Here is a 24816-nt window from a genome sequence, read left to right as displayed (position 1 = left end):
GTGATTCTCTTCAAGAAATAATTTGCAGTAATAAGATAAAAAGAGGCCCTGAGATCACTCAGGTTGAAGGCTCAGGAAAGAGAGAGCGCAGTGACAGTGATCTGTGCTTTGGCAAGGATTGCTTTTATCAGGAGACATATGTCTCTTTTATCAGGAGACATAAAATTAACAGGAGAGCCTGCAGTAGTAATCCAGTTCTCTTGGCAATTGGAGAATTAGGAGGAATTATACTGGATTCTACAAAAAAAAAAAAAAAAAAAAAAAAAAATTGCTGTCTTGGGGCAATTACACTTAACCTTGTAGTGGCAATATCCCAGCCATCTCCTGGCAGTATGTGCACAGAAGATGGGACAGTTCTGCCCCAAATAACTCCCTTTGTGTTATGATCTTAGCTTTATCTACCCTTCTTTTGCTCATTACATTTCCTAATGGAACAGTTTTTTTGGGTATAGTTTGTTCCGATTTGGTTTTTTTGAGGAGCCAGATTTTCTAGAGGTATTTCAAGCTGTCAGTGGATGCTGGGTATTCTCCATGATACTCTGAAAAACCCACTACAGAGCTGGCTGCATGTAAAGGAAGACTAACAAGCCTTTGATATAATACCCTTTTACCTAGTTTAGGTCTATAATATATGCATCACATTCTCTATTGACTAAAAATGTAAATCTAGTTTATTATTATTTCTCAGTGTAACCCTCCTATCTTATTAAAAAGTATCTTTTGTAAACTGAGAGACAAAAAAATGTAGGAATTCTTTTTATCAGCCTAGAGCTGATTCTCACCAGTTATGGCTCATGACTTAATGATGAAGCCGAAATATTGGCGGAGAGGAAGCAACATGCTGAGAATAAAAATGTATTCTTAAACTAAAAGCAATACTTGCAAATGTCCTTGAAGGCAATATAAGAGCTCTTGCATGGAGCAAGATTAATATCCTTTCTTCTAATGCAATAAAATAAAAATCAGTAAGTAGGAGCGATACAGAATTCTTACGTAGAATATGCATTTAATTGAGTTGACAAACACAGGTAATCTTTGCCTTGCTGCCACCACACTTGGGAGCCCTGTTCAAAGAGGACACTGCCAAGTGTTTCATCCTTCCCACAATCTCCATTCCACTTTCATGTCCTTCAGAATTTCTCCTTCCAGAGCTACTGAGATTTGGGGGTAACTAGTGACCTGATAATGACAATATGATAAAAACTGCAGAAACTGTGAAACTTCATGTTTATATGTCTATTTTTATGTGTTGAAGCCACCCAGCTATAACCAGCTGGACTAAGGCCAACATTTCTGATATATATTCTTCTAGCTGAAGATGTCCCGGCTCATTGCAGAGTGGAATTGGACTAGATGGCCTTTAAAAGGTCCCTTCCAACCCAAACTATTCTCTGATTCTATTTTCCTACCTTTCCTCTTCCATTATCCATTCTTGGCATGTGTTAAACTCATTCTTGCCTTTGCCTTAATCATACCTTCATTTTGGTGGGGTGTTTGCTTGGAAGGTAAATAGCATGAATAGAGGCAGCACTGAATTAAGGACAACACAATCTGTCATCAAACTGGCAACTCCTTTATGGGCTCTCTTACTAATTATATCTAAGGCTAAGCACAAAAGGGATAGTGTGTGCATGAACTGGGTGTCAGCATAACCCATGTAATCAGAAGTTATTGGGAAAGGTACTCAAGCTGCTCTTTGTTGCTAAGATATTTTTTAATGTGATCTGGCTTCACTGTGGTATCTCAAGGATTTAGTTCAAGGACAGTGGTCAGCAGCATGGCTGGGTCACTGAGCAGTGGTGGTTGCACTGCAAGGATATATGACCTCACAGTTGAATTAGCAAGAACTTGGGAATAGGGATTGAAAGGAGTTTCATACACACAGTGGTCCACAAGTATTTGGCAATTACCAGCACTGGCTTGACACGGGTGAACACTCTTACCTGATGCAACTTTCAGCTGCTAGAAAATACTTATTTGGGATGTAACTCGAAAGGACTTTTTAAACTTTTAGTTTTTAAAGATTAGACTGAAAGTTGTATGTTTACTGTACTTGTCTAATGAGGGGGCCTTGCATTCATTGTATGCATAGTATGACTGGACAAAGCAATGCTGTGTGAGTTACTTATCCCTTGTCTGAGCTGTGCTTACCCACTTTGGGGGTTAGAAGGCTTGGAGAGGGAGGTAGAGATGATGGAAATCCTGTGACAACACATCTCTCTTAAATAGAGACTTTCTGTTCTCTAGTATCTTGCATCCAGAATTTCATCACCTGTCATCTTAAACAGGAAAAGGCAACTTAGGTTAAGGACTAATTCCACTTACATTTTATGGTATTAACCTGGTTGTAGTGTAGTGTCCAGTAAACATTTCATATTTGCCATTTCATGAGTCTAGTTCTTTCCAGCTTCAGTTACTGGAATTTAAGGCAACAAAAAGAAGTAATCAAATAAATTGGTCTCTTATCTATTCCATTTTTATGATGTAGGCTTTTATATTAGGAGGTTGTGAGTGGTTGCTCATGGACTGAAATAATTCCTTGAGATTTCACCTTCTCAGCCAGGATATATAAGACATGAGCCATTTGTGCTTGTGCTGGTGAAAACATTAGTGCTTCCCTAATGTAGTTGTACCTAAGAAAACAATGCCCAAGTACAAATTACCTGGGGAGCAGTATTAAGAATTCATAGTCACATCATGGCTTTGTAACTGGGCTCACCAATGAAGGAAGAATTGACAGTGTAAAAAAACAAAAGGAAATATTTTTCATTTACCTCTCTCCAAGTGCACAGAAATTGTGTTATTGTTCTTTGAAAATATCATGTTAATGAAGTATATACAGTTAGATGCCTCTAACATAATTTTATTGTTCAACAGCTAAGTGAGGACAGGAAAATTTATTATATGACAACCATCTGATTACTCACTTTTTGAGGAAGCCCACCAAGCTACTTTATAACTTGGGAGCCTTTTACTATCGTATTGCCATTGTGTCTGAAATATGCATTATAATTCTATGCCTTGTCTTTTTCATCTAAGATAAAATCAAACCTTATTAAAACCCCACACATGTTGTATCTGTTTGCAATTCTGAACCCTGGTCATCTGACAGGGATCTTTTCTAAGGAGGCAAGATACTAATAGAGCCTGAAAATGCTGATTTTGTTGTCTCACTCTGCCCTCCAGGAGTGTTTTTTTTTGCCTAATCTCTGTGCCACAGCTCAGCAGATAACATGGTTTAGCTTCCCAGCAAGGCTGATACTGCAAGCTGGGAACCTTTGCACGGTGCTTCCAGGAGCACAGATGAACCTATGAGGCCAGAGTTCATCACACCACTTGGGAATGCTGGGAAACCAGCATTGTCACTGCTAAAGAGTAAATTGGGTGTGTTGAGTCTTTCTGAGTGATAATCTAGTTCAGAAATAATGAGAAGAGAATGAGATTGATTTTTTTGCAAATATTATCAATACTAGAATTAGCCTGTTGAATTGTTGTATTATCACTTGTGGTACACAGCCCAGCATCCAGCAAAAAAGAAATGGCTAATTAAAAGGTTTTGCCTTAGCAATTTCCAAGTTCCCTTCTCGTTTCCCTGCAAGACTGAACCCTCACTGAAACCTAATGCTGCCTCTCTTCACCAAAAATATAATTTTACATATATTTCTCTTGGCTAAGAGAAACCCATCCAATTTCAACAGCAATTTCGATGTAAAAAAATGGCTCAAGCATTATTTTTAGCCAAAGGAGGTATTAACAATTAAGCAATTAATTGTGGGTTGGCATATATGAGTTCAGTACTCTTCTGTGACCAATTCTAAAATAAGTTACAGAAAGCCTTTTATTAGAGTTTATGAATTATATGTCTTAGATTTTTTTGAGCCTTGTATGCAGCAGTCTTGGAGTTTGGTGGTTATTACTTGACCCAAATAGTTTCAGAAATCTGCTAGGACAAACTGGACAGACAGTTATTAAAGGCAGGAAAATGTGAAAGGGACACAAAAAGGAGAAGTATGTTGGAAATGTGGTTCCAAGTGATAGTTATCCTCTGCACAGTAGCCAAGTATTGAACTGAGTTCTTGCTCCTGCTAAAACAGCCTTTCCTCTTCCACTGTTGAATACCAGAAGGTTAGGCCAGTAGGGAAGGGACAGACAGGGCCTTCATCAGTGGTGAATTTGAGAGGATAACCCTGTTGCTGTTTCTTCTGAGCTGAACTGTATGGCTTGTGGCTGTGCTGGGCTTTTCCAGGGTTACAGTTCAGCATCTCCAGGCCTTCGGAAGGAACTGGATGTAGGAGAAGTGCAAAGGCATTCAGCTCAAACAGGGTAGCTGTGCGCTTGAACCTGTGTGGTGGCAAACTTTGGCAATCCAAGTATGTTTCCTGCTATGTTTTCTCTGAGGTATCTCTGAGGTTAAATCAAGGTTGCTTGGCTGGCTGTCAGAAATGTGTTTCTGCCTAGATTTTGCTTTAGGTTTTTAACAGTGCCCAAGTCATCAGTATAGGAAAGGAGCAAAGGGATCCAAGAAGTCACAGGCTACCAAATTGCTCTAGGCAAATCATCCTGGCAGCTGGAGGAGCCAGGGGAGTGAGAGATGTTAGGGATGCAGGAACATGCAGGCAGGCTCCAGAAAACCCTGGCAATACAAAAAATGGGCAGCAGTTCAGGGATGCCAAGGACTCGCTGCCTCCAGCTGACTTGTACTGCATAGCAACCTCTGCAGTAGGTCGTTGCAGCCTGAATAGCTGCTAGTAAAGTTCAAGGTAAGGAAGCAAAAAGGGCCTTTGCATAATATCAACAGATGTTTAATTCAGCTGGCCAGTGAGATGTTTAGAGTCCCAAAGCACACACATGTGGAGGGTCCAGGTTCCCCTCTCTCAAGGAGCCCCAGGGTGACGCTGGTCTCCAGGGCGGTACTAAGAAAAGGGCCAATCAGGGGATAAGGAGGGAGTGGCTCAGGGACACAGGAACAGACATAGGAGGAGCTGGGGAAGGAGCCAGTGGGGTCTTATGGGCTTTCGAGGGAAGCCTCTTGTGTTTCCCCAAGCCAGGGGATGCCCCCCAGGGTCTCCACAACTCCCCATTTTGAAATTATTAAGAAAGCTTTTCTGAAGGGTCAACTGAATCAACACAAAATGACAAAAACAAATAAAAACCCTCTACATGTGTGTGCTTTGGGACTCTATTAAACATCTCACCACATGGCTGAATTAAACATCTGTGGATATTATGTAAAGGCCCTTTTTGCTTCCTTACCCTGGACTTTACTAGCAGCTATTCAGGCTGCACAAATGGCGCACTGAACAGAGACCTCTTCTCCTAGAATACATCTGCACTAGATCACCCTGAGAATTGGGGGTTTTTTTACCCCAGTGTGGTGAGTTTGAAATTTTGGTTCCTTCTTCCTTTTACTCTCCAGTGTTGGGAAGAGACTGGGTTAAGATGGAAACAGCACTCACCCATGCAGAACAAGAAGTTTACCTTGTTATAAATGCGGTCCCATATCTCTAATTTATTAATTCACAGACTTAAAATTTAGGAGCAGTTTTTAATTGAGCAGCCATTTTATAATACAATCAAATGTAATCCAGTAGTTACAAAAAGAAATTTGGCATTGGTTCAGATAAAGCATAAGCAAAAATCGATTGATCGGGATATGGGGAGGGCATCCCACCATCCCACCCTGCCTCACATACAAAAGGCAAAAGGATCCAAACACAACTTATATACTGTATGCTAATTCATATTCATCAATGTTTTCCCATAAATCTCCTCCTGTTTTAGATTCTCAAAATCTATGTCACTGTACTGCGCAGCGCATGCTCCTGTTGTTGCTAAGGGAGGAAGGTACCCCCCTCCCACTTTTGGCTCTTTGGTAGTCTTCTTGGAGGAAGGCCGACAGTCTTTCTTGCTGTCCTCTGAATAACCTGGCAGGTGGTGCGTGCGCATTAAGCTTTGTGTTATGTAAGTAAGCACCTTGTTCCAATTAAGCCTTATTATTTTATAGATAAGACCACTATTTTAGACTCCCTGTCTGGAATTTCCCAACTTTATTTTCTTTATTGTCCCAGATTCTCAAGGTCGGTCCTGCTCTGGGAGTTGTCTTAACTTCATCTTGATGCCAGTTCTGGCTTGGGAGTCTCCCTAACTTTTGTTCATCCCAATTTCCTGCATCCTGTTTCTCACATGTATCATCTACGAAAAAACCTATCTGCTTCATAACACTAATCACATATACTTTTCCCAATTATTTTCCCAAAATATTGATGTAATTACAGTTTAGTTAGCATGAATCACACCCATTTATCAACCTCCACCTTAAAAATTCTTTTATTCAAGAAAACTTTTGTTTTTCAGAGGGGGAGTTGAAGTGTTTTGTACACTGGTTATTTAAGCATTTTCCTTATATTTTGCAGAACTCAGTCCGAACCAATAAATTTTTGGAAGTAATTTGGGAAAAGTTAAAAACTAAGACAGAATTCCGTTCTTTATTTAATATGATGATGAAATCCATTCTGAATCTTGAGGACCATTTAAAAAACAGCTGAAAAAACCCTCCTCTGTGTTCCCCTCTTTGTGCCCCTGCACCTCCTCCCCTGTCACACAGACAGACTCCTCCAGATTCTCCCATCTTTACTCCTGCTGCCCAAGTTGGCTCTCACCGCATGGCCGCAGCCGCATAGTCACATTGATGTGCTCAAGATGGCAGATACCCCATGGTTGGAGCTGCGGGGTCCCCCCTTCCGCCCTCTGGTACTTACACTTCCTCCCACAGACATGTTCACCTTGGTTGCTATAGCACTGCGAGACGGAGCAGGTGGTGAGAGCCATCCCCCCTCGCACTGAACAGCTGCCCCCGCAGAAAACCTGCGGCCTCCCCACTGCTGCTCCACATGGCTGATACTCACTGTCCAGCCCGCCCCGTGGCAGCCCGCTGCACGGGGGCTAAGGGCGGGCGGGCACGACCGGCGGGCCTAGGGTGCTGCTGTCGACGGGCAGGCAGACAGCCCCACCGGGGGATGGCTTAGAGCCGCAGTCCTGGCTGTGAAACCACTGCCCCCATGCCAGCAGCGCCCGCAGGCACCAACCGAGACAGACACCCGAGAAGGAGAAGAGGCTGAATTTCAGTGTGGCGACTAGCACCGGGAGTGCGATGGACTTTGCATGGCAGCGCACCAGCAACGCATCCAGCACCACCAACACAAACACAAACCCACTGAAAAAGGTAAAAAAGTCCTTGCCATGAACATTTTGGGGACAGTGAAATGGTTCAATGTCAAAAACAGATACGGTTTCATAACCCAGAATGATAACAAAGATGTGTTTGTTCATAAGACTGCTATAAAAAAAATAACGCCAGGAAATACCTCCACAGTCTAGGAGATGGAGAAATTGTGGAATTTAATATAATACAAGGAAGAAATGACCCCCAAGCAGCCGATGTGACAGGACCTGGTAGAGTTCCAGTGCAAGGTAGTAAACATGCACCAGACTGCAAACCTGTGAAATATTATCCACATCATAGAAGTCCTCCACACACCTACCAAGGAAATAGAACCCAAAAAATTCCTGTGGCATCCGTATCCCCCTCCCACTTTCCCCTTTTCCTTTCCATTGTCCTGTTACTCTTTTTTTATGTTCCCATAAATTCCTACCTCCCTTTCCCCTCACCTATGGTCTCCCTCCACTAATCCTTTTCCCCAGAGTTCCTTCGTAATACCAGAGGGAGTGTGATTGGGAGGGAAAGAAAGGAAAGTTTCCCTAAAGTAACCATCTTTTTCTTAAAAGTTAATGATTTCTATTTAGAGTTTCCAACAGGCACACCACCTACCTACCTTGTACAGGATCTGTCAGAGCCAACAAAACCGCCACAGGTGACAGAGAAGCAATCCCTGCTGAAGAAACCTTCTCCTGACTCAGTTTCCTGATAAACCATACTAAGCAAACCCTGCATCCCTTCTGCCAGCTCTAAGAAAATCTGTTTGGACATTGGGGAGTCAGAATTTTTTGCATTTTGAAAACTGTCTTATGAGTGCCTTTATTTGTTTTTGTCATTTTGTGTTGATTCAGTTGACCCTTCAGAAAAGCTTTCTTAATAATTTCAAAATGGGGAGTTGTGGAGACCCTGGGGGGCATCCCCTGGCTTGGGAAAACACAAGAAGCTTCCCTTGAAAGCCCATAAGACCCCACTGGCTCCTTAGTACCGCCCTGGAGACCAGCGTCACCCTGGGGCTCCTTGAGAGAGGGGAACCTGGACCCTCCACATGTGTGTGCTTTGGGACTCTAAACATCTCACTGGCCAGCTGAATTAAACATCTGTTGATATTATGCAAAGGCCCTTTTTGCTTCCTTACCCTGGACTTTACTAGCAGCTATTCAGGCTGCAACAATAGGTGGCTATGCAAAATCAAACAACCAAAGCTTCAGGAAACACTGGCTCAGGTACTAGCCCAGAGGCCATAATGAATGAAGAAAACAACAAGGGGGGAAAAACATAGTTTAAGTAATGCCTGAAGTTACATAAAGTGAGAAAGGCTGAAGTCTTCTGCCAGCTTGCTTTTGCAAGGTAGCTCACAAAAGATATTTCTCTGGCATTATGCATTTATGGAAGATGAGAAAAAGGGGTAAGAATATTTCTCAGGGAATGTTTCCTCATGGTGCAGCTTCCCACTAAAGACACCGGAAATAGAAAACCTGCTCTTTTCTTAAAGAGAGCTTCACAGGAACTGTCTGTGAATTACTAAACATATAGCCTTGCCAAACATTTAATTCTGGTTCAACTTGAATTGAGAACTGGGCCTCTCTTGGGCTGGTATTAAATGCACCATGATCCATTTTCAGCTCTGAGTGAGATATATCTTCAGATGGCTCAGAAGGGTGAGTGCCAGGCCATGCATCACTTTTGGAGGAAATGAGCAGGTTTCTACAAGATTGTGGAGGAAAGATACTCTTTAAAATGTATCTTAAAACCTTCCTGGCGTTGTGTTCTTCCTGAATCTTCCTTCAGGCTCCCTCTAGTGGTTACAGTGTATGTTACTATTGCTTTCTTCAGTCCCGTTTTTGGTCCACATGGACAGCAGCTTGAGTCACACTAGTAATATTTTTTAGGTTCACATAAGGTTGAGATGCAAATAAGAGCTTTCAGTTCACTTTAAATATGATGTTTAGTTAATACAACTGGATTTTATTTTTCTGGCTTATCACAGAATCATAGAGTGCTTTGAGTAGGAATGGACCTTAAAGGCCATCTAATTCTTGAACCCCTGCCATGTCACGAGCAAGGATGCGACCCACTAGATGAGGACTAGATCAGTTTTATTACTACTACTATCCAGAGAACTGAAAATTTACTTCTCCTGAAGCTGTATATTTCTACCTGGTAAACTACACAATCCCTGAGAACAGTGACCAGTTTGCTTGTGCAGGCAGTCTCTCTGTGGGATCTGACTGTGGGACATGTGAACTACAAGTCCTAAGCATCATTACAAATAATGCGGTTGAACTGCTGTCAGTTTATTCCAGCAGTGTTTGCTTGTTTTTCCAGTCCTGGCTAGGAAGGAAAGGCAATTGAAATTAGAGTATTAAGAGATGAGTTGTAGGTTTTAACACTGAGACCACTTATGGATATGACTCCTGTGAAAGCAATATCGTGAAGCCATTCTCAAAGTTACAGTAATTGCATGCATAAAACCCATCCCAGAGTTTCAGTTCCTCTGTGACTTCCCCTTGCTTCATACCAACAATATGTTACATGCATTTTCTGCCATTCTGCTACAAATCCCATTCATGGGGTAAAATGCTTGGCAGCACAAAACAGTCCTGCTGAGCAGGGCTAAGTTTTTTTCTCTGTGCTGGACACTGCAGAGGTTAAATTCATGTTAGCACTTTAGTGAATTTCTCACATGAAATTGAAGTGTTTCCCTTTCAAATGACAAGAAAGGAGATTGTTTAAGAACGGGTCCATACATGACGAGCATCCTATTCCTGCCATCTGCTTTCTGTGTTGGACAGCCACCTGGTTTTTTGGGACTGAGGCTGTCCAAAGCAGGTAGAGGGTTGCAAAGTGGTGTGGTGGTGTTGGTGGGCATGGTGGTGGCAAGATTGGTATGTAGCCTCTGAAGGCAGTCCAAGGACAAGGTTTGGGCCCATAAACTAATGGCAGTCAGAGCAAAAAGTGGGATATGGAAAAAGTCCAAGAGAAAAAAGGCAGAATTGGTGTTGTTCTACTGAATTTTATTTTTAAAATAAATTGCTAGCATGATTTTGTTCTTAAAAGTACATATTTTTGCAACAGTATCCTCCTCCCTTAAAATGCAACTGATAGCAGGCCTTTGTGGAAGTTCTTAGATGGATTTCAGAGAGCTTTTTCATAGTCATTATCTTTATTATGAAAATCTGTGTCCTGAGATGTTACATATCCCAGTGTCAGCAATCCTGCTGTGCAATTCAGTGGATTATAATGCAACTCACTAACGTGCTTGAAATAATGAGGTTGCTCTGTTCAGTGGGGTGCAATGAAAAATAGAAGCTACTGCTGGGAGCTCAGATTTGATTTAAAATCCTGACTGAAAAGGTTCCCTATTAAAATGCTACTGCAGGTTACTACGTTTTTATATTCATTAACTTCCATTTCATGCTGGGCAGTGAGAAGACCAGAAGAAATTTTTTAGTGTTTTGCTCAGTGCATCTAAACAGTGTGTTAAATTCTAGCCTTGCAGACTTCTGGTGCTCTTGGAAGTAAATGTTGGATTACTTGAACTAAACATAGAGAGAAATGGTGGCTGTGCTCGAATCAGTTGGAGATCTGAGCTTTGAGTTCCATACTACAGATCTTTCCCTGGGAGTTGAAGTTCTCACATCTGACTCTCTTTCAGACAGCTCCTACCTCTTTCTGATTATGGAATTAAAAGGAGCTGAGTTGATCCTTTCCCACTACTTGCCTATCTGGAAGCTGGGGAGAGGGTATGGATTTATTTAGTTTAATTAATGGCAAGCCTTTATAGTAGCCCTTCAGCTTCAGTCAGTTCTGTCCGTCTCAGAATAATTACGAGACTGTTTTTCTGTAGATTTTTTGTAAGGCCTTGTAGCTTTATTTCCTCCTTAAAAGTAGAATCTGGTTTGTCAGAGAAATAACTGAGCCAATCATACCTTTGGAAAAAGAAATGTATTGAGAGAAAATAGTGCTGGTAAAGCTTTTTAGCCATTGTCTGAACCTAACTGGATCTTACAAACCCAGCCTGTGAGATGACCTATATCCCTTTTAAAACACTTTTCCTCATGGCACTTAGACCATGACATAAATGCTAATGAATATGTAAAATGTCTTGGCATGTGCCACAGGAGCCTTCAGGGTATGAAGCAAACCAGATGACAAATGGAAGTGCTTTGTGTACACAAGATTGCAGAACTGGCTTTGGCTGCCATTTATCTGGATTTAATAACCTGCATAGGTCTGTGTATCACGGCTGAGGTTTCATATATGTTTTATTTGTACCATATTTCTCCTTAATTGATGCTCAGCTTTACAATTAGATGTGCAGTTGTTTTCCCAATTGATGGGGGCGATTTAAAGGACATGGATACCAATAAAGAATGGTCTTATTTTACTACTAATACTGAGGCAACACAGAGGCAAAATAATACATTTAATAAAACAATAAGCTTACTATGCACTTGGCTTCAGCAACAAACAAAACAAGCAAGATAATGCACCTAATAAGTACTGTATGAGGGAGAGAGAATAGTGATTGAGAAAGATATATCACAAATTGCCTAAATACCATCCTCCAGAACCCACAGCCACTGGGTCTGTTGCAGTGGCTATTTGGAGAACTTTCCAGGGAACTGGGAGGTCCTAGAAGTGCGTTCCCTCCTAAGTGAGGTCTCCAGAGTCACTGCGAATGGAGTGTTCCAGCTTTTATAATACACTTCCCAACCAACAGGGACCAGGGCTTGGCCAGAGCGCAAGCCGTGGTGGGATTTCTTGCAAATAAACATCTGGTGGTGTCAGTTGGGAAGGTTTCTTTAAATGATACATTTATTAACATATCTTGCAGATAGTTACATAAGGTCATGTGAAAGTTTTTAAAGCAGTCGGTTTCATGTTAAAGCAGCTTGGTGAGTCTGTATGCAAGATTCTTTTGTTAAATGGCTAACCATAGACAGTATCTATTTTATGATTTTCAGGATTCATCTAAGTCAACTTTCGCTTGGGCCTGTTGTTCAAGCCTGAGCACTTCAGAAGTTTAAAGTTGCTGCTATCTCCTATTTGCTGTTTAACTCCAGAGGGTTGATTTTCTCCTCTCACAGGGCCGGGGTGGAAAAGGCAGCATCTATGTCTGGGCCTCTGGAGATGGAGGCAGCTATGATGACTGTAATTGTGATGGTTATGCATCGAGCATGTGGACAATCTCCATCAATTCTGCCATAAATGATGGGCGGACAGCTCTGTATGATGAAAGCTGCTCTTCAACCTTAGCCTCCACCTTTAGTAATGGGAGGAAGAGAAATCCAGAAGCTGGTGTGGTGAGTCCTGATACTATTGTGCTGCTGTTGCTGTGTTTGTGCATGATGTATATCTATCTGTATGACCTATTGCAACTCTGTGTACTTCGGAGCAGCAGATGGTTCTTTGTTGTGATGAATATTTTCTCATTTGCAGTATGTGATGGTGCCAAAACTGTCAGCTGAGAAGATGTGGGATTTTTACTGAGAACAGAATGATCTTCCATCTTTTAGAGCTTCAAAGGAAAGTCGGTGCTTTCCTTTATCAGAAACCAGATTACAAAGTTCAGTTGCCCTCTTTCTGGAGGACAGTGTGACAAAAGGTTTCTGTAAAAATCTAAGTTAACATCTGAGATCATATTTTCTTGTACTGGCAGACTTCTGCTGTACAAGCAGCACAGAGCAAAATGACATTTAGTCATCCACGGAGGACATATGGGGGTTCTGATTACCAGAGCCTGCTGTTGCTGCAGGGCCATACCTACAGCTGGAAAACAGGCAAGTTTAGTTCAATTGTATTTAGGATTCTCTTCCACTGTAATGATCACGGCTCTTTAGCACCTTCAGACTAGTTCAGTTTACAGAGTGGAAAATGCAGGCATACTGACTCAAAGTTCTTTTTTGCAAAAAGCTGTTGTACGTTTTCCATGGCCCTGTTTCAAATCCCCAAGACACAGTGTGCAATCCTAAATGCCCACATGCAGTAGCAGACAGAGCACTGCTTTCTGTCTTCAGTCAGCTCTGTGATGATACCAGCCAAAATGATCTGTGGCATCTTTGTAATTATTGCCATAAAATGCATTTCTGAGGTATTTTTCTGGTCTCTGCTAGTGACTAATCTGCACAGAAGACAGCAGCCTGGTGCTGCTGCTGGTCTCGGACAAATGTTAAAAAACTCAATAGTGTTAACAATTCTAGTTTCAAATCTTTTTGATAATCAGAAATGAATTTAAGGCCTTTGGTGGTTAAGCCATGTTTGTAAGAAGTTTGTAAGGGTTCTAAGTGATAATGACCACTGGTTTACTACCTGATGACTTGCTCTTTCATTTATGCTCTAAATGTGTCTCACTGTGGTTTTAAATTGATACACTCTTCCAGAAAAGAACAGAGCATGGGCATGAATACAATGAAAGAGCAAGGACACAAACTCCAATTTCTGTATTTTTCTGAGTCTGTATTTTTCTGAGTGAAAATGGGATAGCTGGTTTCATTAATTACATCTAATATCATTGCAGGCTACAACAGATTTGTATGGCAACTGCACCCTGCGTCATTCAGGCACATCTGCAGCTGCCCCTGAAGCAGCCGGAGTGTTCGCCCTGGCCCTGGAGGCTAAGTATGCTGTTGAGAAATTCCTCATGAGCTCTAGAGAGGAGAGGACCTGTGGTTTATTTAATGGTGTTCGTCATTTCAGTTGGCTGGCTGTGGCATGAGGCTGCAATAACCAGCTCAAAAGCCACCTTGTACAGTAGTGGTGTTCATCGTGACTTGCAGATGGAGCAACAGCCTTGCCAAAGTTGCATGGCGGATGTATTTTGGCTGTCTGGCTCTCTCTGTGTCCTCCCCATCCTCTGCATCTGGGAATTAGACTTCTCTAGCACTGTTTGGAGGAAGAGATTATTTAATTTCTCCACGTGTCCTCTGTGAAATGCCCAGCCTATAAAAATATAAGAATGACCCTGTAATAAGAGACAGGAGTTCATCTTGTGCTAGGATACTGTCTGCAATGACAGATGCTTAGGAAGAGGACAAGAAGTGAGGATTAAAAATGATCTTACAACAGGAGCTTTGTTGAGCCGTGATTTGTAGAGACAGCAGTGGGTCTCTTCTGCTTAATAGCCAGAGGCAGATTGATCTTCCTTGGAGTTGTCTAACTCTTTTTCAGATTGTCTGTATTTGGCACCTAGGTCATCCAGTAACAACCAGTTCCTCAATATTTTTTTTTGCAATGGTCGTGTGGAATGTTTTCTTTGTTTTCTTAACCCATTGCTGGTAGCTTGCTTCTGTGCTCTGTAATTGCTCTGTTACATGAAGGAATAAATATCCATTGTCTGTTTACTATCTCCATGGTATTCCTGACGCTGGAACCATTTTTATATCTTGAAATCATTACCTTCTTCTCTACTGATTAGGAAAAGTTTTCCTTTCAATATGTTTTTTTTTTTTTCATGAACTGAGGCAACATTTGCTTAGTTACAGAGTTTCAGTTGCTGTAACCACAACATGAAGTGAGTACTATGTGCATAGTTTCCTTCAACAGTGCAGAATAATGAAGATTTGTGAAAGGAGGCCAAGTTTACATTAACAGAGCAATGGCTATTGTGCTCAGAACATGACTTGGTCCAAGTCTCATTTTTCAGGTTTTATACATGTAAAACACATGCCAAATGTTTAGCTTGGAATGATCATTCCTTCTACTATCAAATTCATTCAGTGGGACAGCCACTATATAAAATATTAATATGCCCATGAAAATGTAAAGGTTTAATGACTTTTCTGACCACTGAATGTTTAAACTGGACTGGAACCTAAATATCTCAGTAATAATTATTCTTTTTCATTTGAGCTACCCATAAAGACTGGAATTACGCTGCCATTATAATGAATAGGAATTAGACTTAATACCCCTGGCTTGTGCTTTGCTGAAATTTCTAGGCTTTGCTGAAAAGGCAGCAGGAGAGAGAAGGAACTGTCAGTGTCTTCCATATCCTTCTGGCTGTATTGAATTGTATTGTGCATCCTGGATGAGCCTTGCCAGGAGTCACTGACAATCTCCCATGAAAGCCTGTTCTTGCCTGCATTATGTCTGTCAGCTCATACACAATATAGGACTGATGTGTCTCTCAAACCAGACCAATCTGTGAAATAGAAAGTACAGCTTTAAGATATGGAGCAAGCTTTTAAAAGATCTCAATAAGAATGATGCAAGCGATATCTTCTTTTCAGCTGTCTTGTGTCACCTTGGGGAATGACAGTAAGGCTGTTCTGGTATACATTCAGCCCATACACATGCTTATTACTTGGGGCACAGAAAGCTGAAAAGCACGTCCTTTTAGGCTGATGGTTTGAATTAGAAGCGGTTTTGCAATTTTGGAGAACATATTTGGAAAAGTACTATATACTTCAAACCTATTCTTATTCTCACTGAGCTCAATAGAAGGACCAATAGAAGCTTTGTTACTGATATGTGTGTAGTTACAATTTCAGTGTTATTCATAGAAGCAAACTTTACCCAAAGCCTTACTCAAGCACAGTTTTTCTTTAATATCTGCTTGGAAATACTGTAATGTTTGTTTCTCATGTTGCTCTTCCACAGCTTGCATCTGACATGGAGAGACATGCAGCATCTGACAGTGCTCACCTCCAAGAGGAATCAGCTTCATGATGAGGTTCACAGGTGGCGTAGGAATGGTGTTGGACTGGAGTTCAACCATTTGTTTGGCTATGGTGTCCTAGATGCAGGAGCCATGGTTAAGATGGCAAAAGACTGGAAGACTGTTCCTGAGAGATTCCATTGTGTTGGAGGGTCAATACAGGAACCTGAGTAAGTGAATAGTCTGGTGGATATGTTTGGCTTCTTCCAGGCATCTGGGAGACTGCAAGCATAAAATTATGTTAGCAAAGACAGTTAAAGAAACTTAATGAGGTTTTTTTGTTTCCTAAGAAACCATAACATTACCAGTAATAAGTTGATAAAACATTTTTTATCAACAATGCTTGATGAAACTATATGATTTTTCAGTTCCTGGCTTGCTGGAGCAGTACATTCTATAGCTCATCCTATATGCTAGTGCCAGTAGTGTTAATAGCAACATTCATTTCTCCTGGGCACTCGCAGGTATATTTGTGGTAAAGTTTCTGTGAATAAAGAGCCTATCCCCAAATGAAAATCTGGGAGACTGGCACTGTAAATTACATAAACTGCTGCCACATGAAATATCTATCAGCCAGGTCATATCTCATTGTGAGATTCTTCAGCAGACAATTTTATCTCCAGAAGACTGAAGCAATTATCTACAAGTACCAGCACTAAGCACTATGGCATTTAATTGCGCTTGCTTTAAGCTCTTAAATTCTCTAATTTCAGGGTAGGTAGTCAGGTTATTTTCTGATTTACCTTTACGTGCTAAAGTGAATGAGTCAACAAATGAATGAATGAATGCTAATTGACTACAACAGCTTTAGTTTAATTTAAGTAATTGAAATACTAACTTAATAATGGCCTGAATTATATCTATACCATTTGAAATTTGACTTTTCAGTGCCATTTTTGAAGAGAACATTATTCTGTTGGAAACAAAAAACAAACCAGGATGCCACCCTAGCACATAGCTCAGCCAGGGAAAGAGTGGATTTCCCCCCAACCTTGCAAATTGAATTTGCATGATTCAAGGTTCTGCAGCTGAGCTCTGAGTTTTAATTTATCTGTCCTATGCATACTCACAGGTAAAAAACAAATGAGAATACCAAAGCTGGTTTTAGGATATCTCTAGTTTATTAATAATTAAATGCACAATAATCTCATTTATCTTAGGATAGCTCCATTTACTGAAATGGGGATCATCCTAGAGGAGGAAAGAACATTTATTTCTGTAGGCTGTAAGGGTGTCTCCCTGTCAATTGCCTGACACATCTATATATTAACAGTACTGCTATAATATTTGTGTTCCCCAATGAAAATGTCACTGACAGAAGATGATAAGCATTATGAAGTGCAACATGTACATTTTTTGAATTGCACGTGAAAAAAATAGCTAGCTAAGTCCCAGCATCTCCAGAGATTCTTTGGAAATTAAAACTCTGCATCTTTGCTGTAGATAAGTGGGTTGTTCTCTTGGTTTGGCTTGCTGAAGCAACATTTTATATATATTTTCTCTATATTTTTATTTAAGTATAGATATTTTTATATATAACAAATGTATCTGGTATAGATTTATGAAGGTGAGTAGTTGATACAGAGGTGTGTTTTAGAGCAGCATTGTCAATTAAGCAAAAGGCCAGGAAATAATTAACAGACATAATATACCGTGTACTGAACACAACCAGTATTTAAAATAGAAACATTTGTTAGCAACAGGAACTTTTCCTGACAAGGGTTCTGGCTGGTTTAGGGAAATACAAAATTTTAAGAAAACGTAGTCCATTAACTGAGGAACAGGAGCACACAGGAGCTCCCTCTGCTCATCTCCCACTGCACCTGTACTACACCTGCAAAAGTGGACATACTATATATAATCTCCCACTGGCTCCTATGCCATGGACATACTATATATATATATATATATATATATATATATATATATATATGTATATATATACACACAAGTTGGGTAGTGGCACATGGTAAGGCTGTGGAAAATCCACTTTCTCTTCTTCACCTTTGTGTCAGGCTTTTCCATTAACCCTGGTTCTTTTTGTTTCTTTAGGAAAAATCACCTAGACTACAATAATTAGTCTAGTGAAGCAGAGACTATTTGATCCTAGTTAATAGGAAAGGGGGAAACAGAGGAAGCCTTTTCTCGTGATTTTAGAGAGCTGAGAGAGCTTTTGCACTGCAGTATTTGAGAAGGTGGAGAGAAAAGCTTTTTGCAGCTGTCAAACCTTCTGCAGAGCAGATGTTGTGGGAACATATTGCTCTTGCTTCTTTGGGCTTTAGTCTGGACAGGAAGAAAAGACTCATACTGTGATGTCCCTCCTCATTAACTGAAGGAGATAAAACACTTGTCACATCTCTGGGAATGAAGCAGTGTTTGACAAAGCTTTGTCCACTGTGTGAAAAGTCTGTGAGACAGCATGAATTCAGATTGAGTTGAGATAGAGGCTTCCCATGCAGAGAAACTGCAAGCACGTGGCAACTGTGAAATTACAACCCTTCACATCTGTCTGCATGTAGTGCATTTTCTTGTGCTTTGACATGTCAAATAAGTATCTCAAGAATATTGTGTTAGATGCTCAAATGTTTTAGCTATACAATATTTATGTTATGCCAACTTCTGCTCCATAATACTCAGAACACAGGTTTTTCAGTATAAGGTAAGTGTTTAAATGCCTTGAGGATCTCGATCTAAATGAAGTTTTGCTCTGCAAGTACTTCCAAGAAGGTAATACTCTATGGAAGGGGGACAGAGACTGGCCTGAGCCACAGAGTGATGTACCAAGTGTAATATCTGGAGCTCATCTCAAGAAGAAAAGAGTTCCTTGAAGCTAGGCTAGAATGAAATGCTTTCACTGGTCTCTAAAGAATGTGGTATTTTATTAGCAGAGGGAAAAAGCTGGTGCTGATTTCTTTTGAAAAGAAGGTATTCATTACCACAGTGTAGTCAATGCCCGTCAAAAGATTCTCAATTTGCACAAGTAAGGTCAGGGAGAAGCCACTGGAAGACAAGATAATGACAAGGTGACTGGACTCTTTTGTGACTTGGTCACTTTCATAATGATTGCTGTAATTCTTGTCTTTCAATTATTTCTTTTTGACAGAGGAAAATGTCACACTGCTTAAAGAACACTGATGGTGAAGATGTAGAGCATTTTTACACTTTCCATGTATTTTGCCAGCCAGTTTCTGAGGCAGTGGGTAATTGAAGTTGCATCCTGACCCCAACAGGTTTAGAAGGCACTTTACAGGCTCATCTCCCCACCCCTGGGCCAGACTGCACTTTGGTAACTTAGTAAACATGTGCAGCTTCTTTCCTTGGTGTATGTACTCATGTACGGGAGCTGTTCAAGGATGGAAATCTTTGTGGAAAACTATTTTTCCAATGAGCCAACTCCAGCATCCCACGCTTGTGCTGGTTTCTAAAGCAGAACAAGGACATAGGGTTTAATGTGACTGCACTGAAATTCTGTGCAATTGGTTCCTCCAACACCAGAGAGCCATTTGCTGCTGTCAGCTGTCATTTAAGGAAACTGACATGACTGACTGCTCGTGGTTCTTTTACTGAGTATGCACATTATTATGCAATTGCCCAATATAGGAGTGATAGGTAAAGACAACCACTAATGTTAGTCCTTAAAAAGCAGTATGTGCTTCTAAATTTTATTACTACTCTCTTTCTGTAGATGTACATTTCATAATTATTTTCAAATTAAGGTTTTGGTATAATTTTCTAAAAGGGGAACATTTGCTTTCTGACTAGGTTTGCAACTATTATTTTCTTACTTCTTCATGTATTAATAAGGAAAATCATACAGTGTTTTTCTGTGAGGCACTAAAACCCAGTACTTTTAGCATAAGCCATATTGTACTGTTTTAATTTGCTTAATTATCTTTTGACCTACAGAAAGATACCACCAAGTGGCAAACTGTTCCTCACACTGACAACTGATGCCTGTGAGGGGAAGGAGAACTTTGTCCGATACCTTGAACACGTGCAGGCAGTTATAACCGTGAATTCCACTCGGCGAGGAGACCTCAACATCAACATGACCTCACCAATGGGAACCAAGTCCATTTTGCTGAGCCGGCGCCCCAGGGATGATGACTCCAAGGTGGGTTTTGACAAATGGCCTTTCATGACCACTCACACTTGGGGAGAAGACCCCCGAGGTACCTGGGCTCTGGAGATTGGGTTTGTTGGCAGCCAGCCCCAGCGGGGTGTGCTGAAGGAGTGGACACTGATGCTGCATGGAACTCAGAGTGCACCGTATATAGACCAAATTGTAAAAGATTATCAGTCCAAGCTGGCCATGTCCAAGAAGGAAGAGCTGGAAGAAGAGTTAGATGAAGCAGTGGAGAGAAGCCTGAAGAGTATACTGAGCAAGAAGTAGTGCTGTGTTGCATGACGGTGTCTTTCCTTCCCCAGACCCTTCTACTCACCGTTCTACTATCCAAACCTCTGTGTTAGACGTATTACAATGATTGTCTCTCTAGACAAATTATCATCTTTTCCTGATTTTAAAGTCTTATATCTCGTCAATAATTATTTTACTTGCCACTGAAGCAGTCCATTTTTTATCTCTAAGCCAAAAAATGTACTCCCACCAAATAGTATGTACAGTTTGTGACTGTAAATGATGATTTTTCTTTTGTGTCATACAAATAGGTAATAATCTGCAAAGAAGTTAATGGCTTTTCCCTTCATATTTATGTGATATATGTTTGTATTTAAAAAAAAGTGAATTTTTACACTAGAAGTTGGTGATAATTGAGCACATTTTAAAAAGTGATAGAGAGAGAGAATCACAAAGAGGTTGTATGGAGAGGTCTTTGAACATGCTCCTTCTGCATCACTGACTTCAGTGGGACTTCCTCCATTGGGTTTAACCAAAGTACCACTAGACCCCACAAAAAGAAATAATCCAGAGATAAGGAACATTCACCAATCTGATTGGCAGAAATCCAATTCTTTTGAGAGTTTTATTTCATACTGCAGTTACACTACATACACTCTTCAGCTACAGGATGGATCAACAGATATGCAATAAGGAAGGCAAAGCAATGCCAAAGCTGGGTGGCAGGGAGAAGTGATTTGCAAACCGGGTCAGGGCCTCCTAGAAGCACAAATCCCAGTTTTGCTAGAGTTTTTTTTAGTTTGGTTGTTTTGGGGATTCTTTTCCTGTGTTGTTGTTTTTGTTTTTTGTTTTGTTTTGTAATTTTAGCAATTTAAATCAATTTACCATCTTACAGCAGAACAAGCACATAGGGATGAGCTGTAGGATTTCTGGCAGTTTGTGTGCATCTTCTGGTCTCTCTACTGAGAGGTTCTCCAGCACTGTAAATGAGGCTGTGTCAGCATTACCAACCACAGACACCTGTTTTCTGGGGTTTGCAACCCAGCTGCCAGTAAACTGCTGTGGGGAAAATTTGAAGCACATAGTTTCAGTCCCAAAGCAATTTTTAATTTAAATTTCTTTTTTTAAAGCTATATATTTGCTGGTATTATGTTATACAAATATATTTAAGGAGAAAAATATGCTGAAGTTATTAAAGTGTAATGCAATGTTGGCCTTCTTGAGAAATAAAATGTAGTATATTTGGGAATATTTGCTGGCAGTCATTGTTTTTTCTGTTTAAAGTCAGTCCCACCTTGACTTTTTGGACATGAGTTAAAGTCCATTTCTCTCATCCTCAAGAGTATGCTCTGGCTATTGCTGCAAAACATAACATTCTCCCTGATGGGAATTACTGATGGAAGCAACCACTACATGTTCTCCGGTGTGAGATTCGAAATTTAACCTTCGAGAAACAAAGGGTCTTGATTCTGCAAATATTTAGGCACTTGCACTAAAGTTCATCAGTGGACCTACTTAAATGGTAATTTTAAGCAGATATTTCAGATCTTTGCAGGATCCAAGATCTACATTTTAGCAGAGACTACTTTCAGATTTTTTAAATTTATTTTTAATATGCAGAGTATGAATCTAAGATGCTTTAATAAGAGTTGTTCTGGTTGATCCGGTGCATAGGAGTAGAAACACATTCAGTAAGTAAATATTTATCTAACAAATTAAAAACATAACCCAAAGGTTCTATGGTGAACGTTTCACTTAAGAATGTATGAGAATAATGTTAATTCAAGAGACTATCAATCTTTTATTTTTCCGTAAGAGGTTTGTTCTTTCCTTTTCCAAATGAAAAATAAACAGCTCAACAGCTCAAAGTCTATGTGAATTACACTCTAAAGCCAAGCCAAGCAGCCTCACACTACTCACAGGTTTCTCATTGCATGCAGCAGTCCCATCAGAAAAATTTACCACATATATATATATATTTATGCACACACCTGTATGACTAATACATACACACCTGTGGTATCACTCTCTGTGTGTTTTAAATATATATATAAAACATACAATATATATATTCAGAGTACGTTACGTATATTTGCATATAAATATGTCTAGAATTACATATGGTATGTATGGCATAATACACATACATCGTAACTTTTTGTGTGTATGTGATCAAAGAGGTCACTGAAAGTTTTTACTAGACTTCTAAAATCTGGAAAAGTTTTGGAATAAGAAAAGTCCATGTGGAATTCATAAATGAACATGTACATGATTTTTCATTGCATTCATGTAATTTTTCAGTTGTCTGGTAAATTATTAAATATAAACCAGCAAAATAACTAGATGGCTGTCCATATTTTCATAATGCTGACATAAGTTAGTAATTGCAAAATCACAATAATGAGTGAAAATGGTGAATTTTGATATAATTATATATATAAAACTACATTTATATACAATATAGACATCTACTTCAAATTCTTGGGGATTTTTGGTTCAAGGGATCACTGAAAAATATGTCCAGTTAGACTGATTTTTTATGGTATTGCTGATGCAAAAGAAAGTTAATTTTTTAGTATTTATAATAAAATGGAAAACTAAGCTCATGATGCAAAACAGGTTTGCCCTGTGATGATGTTTTATAATATCAGTAAAATAAAGAGCTGTTATAAACTGGCAGGTCCTATCATCATTGCTTATCTGAAGGTACATGGGAGGTAAAATGCTGCTCTCAGTGTGATGACTTCCTACTTCTCTGCTTTTTACACTGGTAAAGAAATTGGTATCCTGCATATACTGGATACGGAGAAGATAAATATTTGACAGCAGCAGATTATGAATAAAGTGTTTTATGTTAACTGTGAAACTCTGTCACATAGAAGATTCATGCCACAGGCTGGGAGGAGCTTTTTTTAAATTTACTTGGCATTATTTTCATGGTTCAAACCCATTGGCTCCAAGGTCAGCTCTGCAAAGGCAGCAGCAGTGAAGGTGCTGAGCTGCATTGGGAGGAGGATGATCAAGAATAGAGACTGTGGTAGTTTTGCACTTCAGCTCATAAGCAGCTCTGGTCCCAAGGAAATGCTACAGCAGATTTTTTTCCTCTGCTGTTTGGAGCACTTTGATTCACATTAAGCCCCGTTTCCCTTTTCATCTCTACTTCCCCCCCCCCCCCCCCCCCCCCCCCATAACTTTTGGGAACTTTTTAGCTCCTGTGTTCCCATGGCAGAAAGTACATTTCATTTTATAATACTCTGTCATGTCTGCAGCAGTACAATCTGGCAGGGGACCTCCTGATCTAGTTTTAGCATTTAAACACTTCATTGAGAATCTGCATTTAATGTAGAGGTTAGCCCCTAAAATAACGAGATTTACTATACACTTCAGCAAGGTCACTATTAACTACATACTACTAGTGGTTTTCTATGTAAATTTCATGCAAATATACAGAAAGTTTCAAGATTGTAGCAGAATTTAGCCCTCACCTCTTCTTAGTCCTTGAGTTCTGCTGGTTGCTGCCCAGGCAATGCAGTATGTGATTTCCTTCAGCAGTAAGTGCCATCAAACCAGCTTTAGGAGCAGTTCTTACACCACACTGAAATGCTGAGCAAGGGTTACAGCCATCATAAACCAGGTCTGGGTCAGCAGCCAGTGGTGACACCACTGCACAAAAAGGATTAAGGTGGTGGAGGTATTCACACACTGGACACCTCACCCAGGCTGTCCTGACATTGCCTCCTTGCCATTGAATGAGGCTTTTTGTATTTTGAACATTGGGTCCACTGTATTGCAGTGAAATCAGATGGACTGGGAGAGGGGGAAGAATATCCAGTTCCATCCAGGTACTGCCTGAACCTGTTTATACTCTACTTTGTGACAGAATTATTAAACATCCTGCCTATTGCTGCAATGAGGGTAGGTTTTTGGGGTTTTTTTTGTTTAGCTTGCAGCAGTCAAATTCTTTCAGCAGCAATTATTCTGGGCAGTTGCTACCAGGTGATCAGAGTCCAGCCTGCATAGGCATTGATAAATTCCTTCTCTGCAGTTATTTACACTATTAATATATTAAACTGAAAAGGAACATGCTCTAGTAAGCCATGTCTGGAATAAACTCCCACAGCATTCCAATAAACCAGCATCAAGAAAAAAGTCCTGACTAAAATTGTGACTGTGAGAGTCACCTGTCCCTGTTTCAAAGAATAAGGTGCCGCTTTACCAGACATAACAATCACAGTAGATCAGATGCTACACCTGTGCTGGACCTCATGAATGAAATAACCAAACCCAACATATTATTGAAGGAAAGCCTTGGGCGCTGTGAGGAGTTCCTGAAGCTCAGACTTGTCAGCTCAAATGGCTTTTAACCTTGCTTTCCTGCAGCTGACAGGAGTTAAAAGGCAGAAAGAAAAGGCACAACAATACTGGAAGCTGAAATGAAAACTTAGAGAACTGGCATTGGATTGAACAAGAAATTTGTAGAGACTAATCTAGTACCACCCTTCAGTAAGTCTTGGGCTTTAATGGGATCGTTTGTGTGCCTGGTGTCAAGTTGAGGCCTAAATGGTGTATGAGCACTTTAAGTAA

At 40.3% G+C, this 24816-nt stretch overlaps 1 protein-coding gene across 4 annotated transcripts in view; it reads left to right on the top strand.

Moving 5' to 3' along the window:
- Nucleotides 1-21483, top strand: part of PCSK2 (proprotein convertase subtilisin/kexin type 2) — a 111959-nt gene extending 90476 nt beyond the window's left edge. For all 4 annotated transcript variants that reach the window (XM_071425241.1, XM_071425229.1, XM_071425221.1 and 1 more), the window contains 4 exons: nucleotides 12307-12522; nucleotides 13737-13837; nucleotides 15818-16045; nucleotides 19782-21483. In XM_071425241.1, coding sequence (XP_071281342.1) covers nucleotides 12307-12522; nucleotides 13737-13837; nucleotides 15818-16045; nucleotides 19782-20268 — 1032 coding nt within the window. In that variant the 3' untranslated portion in view covers nucleotides 20269-21483. The remainder of the gene's footprint in view (nucleotides 1-12306; nucleotides 12523-13736; nucleotides 13838-15817; nucleotides 16046-19781) is intronic.
- The last annotated feature ends 3333 nt before the right edge of the window (nucleotides 21484-24816 follow it).

This window comes from Agelaius tricolor, unplaced genomic scaffold (genome assembly GCF_023055355.1).
Source record: "Agelaius tricolor isolate 1412-34295 unplaced genomic scaffold, bAgeTri1.0.p SCAF_1, whole genome shotgun sequence".
Classification (NCBI taxonomy): Eukaryota; Metazoa; Chordata; class Aves; order Passeriformes; family Icteridae; genus Agelaius; species Agelaius tricolor.
The sequence above is the reverse complement of the archived record's forward strand: the minus strand, read 5'-3'. Positions and strand labels throughout refer to the sequence as shown.